Source organism: Eurypyga helias, unplaced genomic scaffold (genome assembly GCF_000690775.1).
Source record: "Eurypyga helias isolate BGI_N326 unplaced genomic scaffold, ASM69077v1 scaffold49725, whole genome shotgun sequence".
Lineage (NCBI taxonomy): Eukaryota > Metazoa > Chordata > Aves > Eurypygiformes > Eurypygidae > Eurypyga > Eurypyga helias.
In genome coordinates, this window is record NW_010250548.1 from 3,695 (window position 1) to 9,197 (window position 5,503).

Here is a 5,503-nt window from a genome sequence, read left to right on the forward strand (position 1 = left end):
GACAAGGGGTAACAGGTACAAATTGAAAACAGGGAGGTTTAGATTAGATATCAGGAAGAAATTCTTCACAGAGAGGGTGGTGAGACACTGGGACAGGTTGCCCGGAGAAGCTGTGGATGCCCCATCCCTGGGAGTGTCCCAAGGCCAGGCTGGATGAGGCTTGGAGCAACCTGGTCTAGTGGAAGGTGTCCCTGCCCATGGCAGGGGGGTTGGAACTGGATGATCTTTAAGTTCCCTTCCAACCCAAACCATTCTGTGATTCTATGGTTCTATGATTATTAAGTATTGATACTTATCATTCCTTACTAAGGACAGAGGGACAAACATCCCCAAAGGTTTCATCCCCACCCACAAGACTTTTCTGTTAGCAAACTCCATGCTCCCAAAAACCCTGCTCCCGAGGAGCTGCCATCAGAGCAAAACCAGGACAGCGGCAAGGTGTTTGATCCTGCTGAGCACTGTGCAGAAACTGGATACGGAGTTTCCGCCAAGGGAAACCCCTGTGGGAACAGGGGGCTGTGCTGGTGACCTGGTCTGTCGGCTGACGGCCGCTTCCCCACAACCCCAACCAGTCATCCGCTGGCTCCCGGGGTAATTAACATTCAAATAATATGAGGCAAATAATATGAAGGCAGAAAAAACCGAATTTGAGCACTATTTAGTAATTTTAGAGAGGGACGAAATACTGAGGCTATTCAAGTCCAGATTCTGCATTTTGCCAACAGAATTCTCCTCGACGCTATTCAGCACACATGCTGGAGCTCTCCATAGCTTTCCTAAGAGGCAGGGATCATTTCCTGATGAAGTGACTACGCTGAACTCCAAGGATGGGCATTTTAAAACCCAAGAACATATTAAGAGCTGTATCTGAGGGAAGATTTTCTCATTTAAGTCTCTGGCAAGGTTAAAGAACCCTCTCCAACTAAGAAGTTAATTTTCAGGATGAAGTCAGGGGCTGTTGTTATTTGTAAGTGAGAAAGCAACAGAAATCTGATGCCAAGTGCTGGAACAAGAAGGTACTTCCAAGGAGACTGCAAACTGGGGAACAGAAGATGGGACCTTGCACTGTTACTGACAGAACTTCAGCTCCAGGTTAGTGAGTCTTGGATGCTTCAAAGCTTCTTTATTTGTGGTCTCAATTCTTGTCTTAGGGAGCAGGTGGCCGTATCACGAGCCAAGTGGTACTCACATACACCCTTTCAGGAAACCTGTACAGAGAATGACCACACGCAGCTGATCTGAGAACTAAATGTTTAAAAAAATCAAGTGATTTGGAGAACAGAGATGACAAGACATGATTTCCTAAACTTCCTAAAGTTCCTAAACTTACTGTGTTAGAACTTCATGTTTAGTGAAATGCAGTTGAATTGCATAAAAGCAAGGCTGTTTCAGTGCCTACATTACTGAATTAATTTAAGAAAATGCTAGGAATCCCTTACGTTATTTTTAACGAGCAAAGTCGAAGTGCATGAGTGGGAAGAATCCATACCCACACTAAGGAAGAAAGAGAACAATCCCTAGCACAAGAACATCCCACGGTACAACTACACCCACTGGCCCCCTGGTCTAAGTGGTTCAGTCAATTTCCAGATCACTGTCCTCACTGTAACATGCAGATGGATTGTGTATAGAAGTCAGGAGCACTAGGTCTTTTTCTGGAAGCAAACCACATTCCTGCAAAAAAGCCTCCAGGTCTACAGCAAAAAAATCTTCTCCAAGCTGGTCAGTGATTCGCACAAAATTGCCAATGAGCTCACCTGCCTTATAGATGAGCAGAGCTGGCAGGGCATTGTTAGTAAAGCGAGCGCTAGCACCAATGAGCGAGCTCTTAACTCTGCAAAATTTCACTGTTGGATACTCAGCGGCCAGGCAGATCATACAGCCATTCAGGGATTCAGTGCCAGGGATATTGTCTTCATAAATATGGATCATGATCAGCGTGCTCTTATGCTCTTTATCAACTGTGTCCAAAAACGCTTCGCCACTAGTAATCTCAAAAACCTGTTTAAATTGCTGCCCGCTGCACAACTGCTGCCTCATCTCCTCCATTCGCTGCTTCCTGTACCGCTGTAAAAATTCCTCATCATCTTCATCATTGTGAATCATGTTATATTCTTGTAACGTCATCTAAAAAACACATACAAAGATACATGATAAAGAGAAAAAGATCAGCAGCACCATGTGGGTCACTTATATAACAAGAATTTAGATCAAGAGGATTAATATGGGTCACTCATCTTTAATAACAGCAAAGTGCAACCCACGAAGGCTCAAGCACGCTCTGTATTACACCCCATTTTGATCTAATTAGAAGCCATGCCCAGTGGGAACAGCGATTTCAGGCTTGGGTACTGCAGTTTCCCCAAGCTGCACTAGTAACACACGTGGCTGCTCCACGCTCCCACTTTAATTCAGGTTAACGGTGGGTGTGTGCTTTCACTGAGCCATGAGCACTGACGTGGACACCATGCTGATCTAAGTCCAGCTCCTTTTTCATCAGCTTTTTCCTTTAGTTTTTCAGTTAACATTTTGTGGCAACCAAACACACTATCTTGTCTGTGAAACTGAAGTTAACAGGATTTTATGCATTTCGTATCTGTTCATTTGCCGCAATCAACCTATTTGCATCACTCCAGGTATAGGACAGTGTGGGCAGCTTTCATCATCTGAAAGCAAGAAGCACTGCGTGCTGATCAGGAACTTCTTGACTAGAACTTTAAGAGCTAGTTCGACAGCCCGGTTGATTAAAACCATTCCCTACTTCAAACGCTTTCTACCTTTGGAGCTCAAAGTCAAAGCTAAATTCTCAATATTCACTTGCTAAATACGAAAACAATAAGGACTCCTAATCCCCTAAATCCCCTACAGTTGACTTATTTGATAAACAGGTAAGGGAATTGTGGGAAGAGAATGTGGACATCTTTGGTACAGCAGCTAAATTGCTTATTTCTTAAGATGGGCAAATGAATGCCCCTGAAATACCACTAAAATAGAAAATGATTCAACTGGACAACATCTGGCAACTACAGTTACAGCGTGTCTTATACCGCTCCTGTTCCCCAGGAGAAACAATAGCTGCCTACTGCTAGCACAAGGATTCCCAGGGGCTTCACATACTCAAGTGAGGAAACTGAAAACGTTAAACATCTAAGGGGCACTTTGACTCCTTTGTGCCACGCTACCTTTCCGTTGATTTTTTCCTGAAGCTCCTTCTGCTTCTGCTTCTCAGTCTCTTCATCTAAGTGAGATCTACACGTCATAGATAACTTTTTAATGAGTCGTTCCATTTCTCGGCGCTGCTCCTGCCGCTGTTCGGTTTCCAGTTGTTTAAATCTTCGCCAGTCGTTAATGACGCCTTTGGGACCTGAAATTAAATGCACAGGTATTTGGTGTAAAAGGGTAGTAAAATCACACCTATCATTGAAAATTCAAGTAATAAGTCAGCAGTAAAATAGTGGCCCTGTGATAAACCTTTTGTGTATTGTGCAAAACGTTGAAATGAAACGAAAAGTAGTGATTTGCCATTTACACATCCCTGAGCTTGTATCTATTTTTTTTTTCTACAAAGATTAAATCTTTCATCATTCTCAGAGAAACTGTAAAACACAGAGGGACAGTCTTTCATAAGAAGGTAAGAAATACCCTCTGGATCACACCAGCGACTCAGACTAGTGCTGTGTCTCCGAGAGTGGGAGCAGCGTAATGCTCTAGATACAATGCTGAAGTCTCTCAGAGGAGAAGTCAAACGTTAAAGAACCAGCTATTTAAAATGAGGCTAGACTATAGCCAGGAAACGATCAATCTGTGACTCAAGTATGCATAAACCTAGGACTTTCATTTCGAAAAATGAAATTTTAGAATAACACAAATCTTCCAGTAAACCAAGTATTGACCAAACAATCAGCGTGATGATACCTGTGTTGACTGCGCTGCCATCGCTGCTAAGCTCTACCTCCCCAACGCCTTCAGGAATGGTGCTCTCCCCTTCTTTATCTTCTTTCTCACTGTCTTCATCCTCTCCCTCACTACTGCTGTAGTAATACTGGAGCTTCTCACCAAGCAGTTTATCATCCAAAGCAGTCATTGTGTTCTGAAAAATAAATGAACAAATGACAGAATGTATCTCATTCAAATATGCAGTGCGAGACACCGCTTTAAACACATAGTGATGGTCCTTTCCTTCCTCAGAGCAGTTTTTCAGCCACATGCAAAGAGTTTACAGCCCACTACCAAACAGCCTACAGCGCACAAAGGCACGTGAGTTAATTCTTAGTCACAATTTCAAACTCACTTAAATTAAAAGCCTTTACAAGCAGAACTGCTTTGAGGCTTACTACTGCAGAAACACTTTACATGTGTTCTCATTCATGGAGAATGAATTTTCAACATGTGATTCGGGAGCCTTATTAGCCTCAGGCAGGCAGCTCCATGAGCTTGATTTCCCTGGTATTGACATTTAAAATTCCATTATTATTTGCATTATTTTAACAATGATTTGAGCTGAAAAATGACCAGATGTAATTTATCAAATTAAAACGTTCTGACCTTTATTCCTTTCCAGTCTCTCAGGCAAGCTTCTATGAAAACCTGGAAGAAGAAATTTCAGATTACAGTAATTCATATTGTTGAAGACAATCTCGCAAAAACTTTGCAGAAAGTCAGTGCATTTAAGTAACACAACACATGCAAGGAAAAACGTTTTAAGAAAATGTAACCACGTAGCTGTTTGATAAAGAAAGGTCACTCTCAGACACAGAAAACAGAACATACAAATGCTGAGTGCAGACAGTGCTACAGTTTCACACACACCACTTCCCGGGTAAGAAATAACATTATCAAAAGAAACTTCTTCGTGTCTGTGGTGTTTTCACCTGCCCACACCAGTCACCATCACTGCAGTCGGCAGCTGAAGGTTAGATGCTGGCACACTGATAAAGGGATTGCAGCTAGCCCCAAAACGCTCGCTTTTCTCTTTATCCAAAACCTCTTCTGCTTCACTAAAATGAACAACAGTGGAATCCACCCTCCAAAGCTACCGAAAGCCTTTGTCAGCCTCTCGCATCAGGAGCGGAAAGAGCAGATGCTTCCAAGTGATGGAGAGCTGAAGAACCACGAACACCTTAAGAGTCTGGGGACCTCTCTCCCCAAGCCCTTCACCACCAGTCCTCTAACGAGCTGCCGACGGGTTTCATCCTGATGGAGACGTAAAATGCCCGAGAATTAATCTGCTTTCACTCTTCTTTCCTGGGTGAGGGGCGAAGGGTGTTGGGAGGAGTGGCACTAAGGTCAGATCCGTGGCTGTGGACCAGCGATGCGCTAGCCACGTCTGAACGTCCACCAAACTTCATTTTTTAAAGCAATTTTAAGCAAATCAGTGGATCTGGGCTCTATGTCAGCCCCGCTCCTGTGCGCGTGCCAGGCACCCCGAGCCGCGTAGGGATGAAGGAGGGGGTTGGCGTTTCTGCCCAGCGCCAGCTGGTTCTGCCGAAGTTAAAACCGGATC

General features: G+C 43.7%; 1 protein-coding gene across 1 annotated transcript; it reads right to left on the bottom strand.

Moving 5' to 3' along the window:
* Positions 1-1,425: 1,425 nt before the first annotated feature.
* On the bottom strand, positions 1,426-4,084 carry PDCL (phosducin-like). Its single transcript, XM_010151690.1, has 3 exons — positions 3,916-4,084; positions 3,183-3,364; positions 1,426-2,127 (listed from the first exon to the last, which is right to left on the bottom strand). The coding sequence occupies exons 1-3, from the start codon at positions 4,082-4,084 to the stop codon at positions 1,576-1,578; spliced, it is 903 nt and encodes a 300-aa protein (XP_010149992.1). The 3' UTR covers positions 1,426-1,575.
* Positions 4,085-5,503: the final 1,419 nt, after the last annotated feature.

Bases quoted from the DNA above. Each gene is read 5' to 3' on its own strand.
- PDCL (XM_010151690.1), bottom strand. From the start codon at position 4,084: ATGACTGCTTTGGATGATAAACTGCTTGGTGAGAAGCTCCAGTATTAC. The intron at 3,365-3,915 runs GTATCATCACGC...ATTTAATTTCAG, and splicing joins TGGCAGCGCAGTCAACACAG to GTCCCAAAGGCGTCATTAAC. The intron at 2,128-3,182 runs GTAGCGTGGCAC...TGTGTTTTTTAG, and splicing joins AGGAAAAAATCAACGGAAAG to ATGACGTTACAAGAATATAA.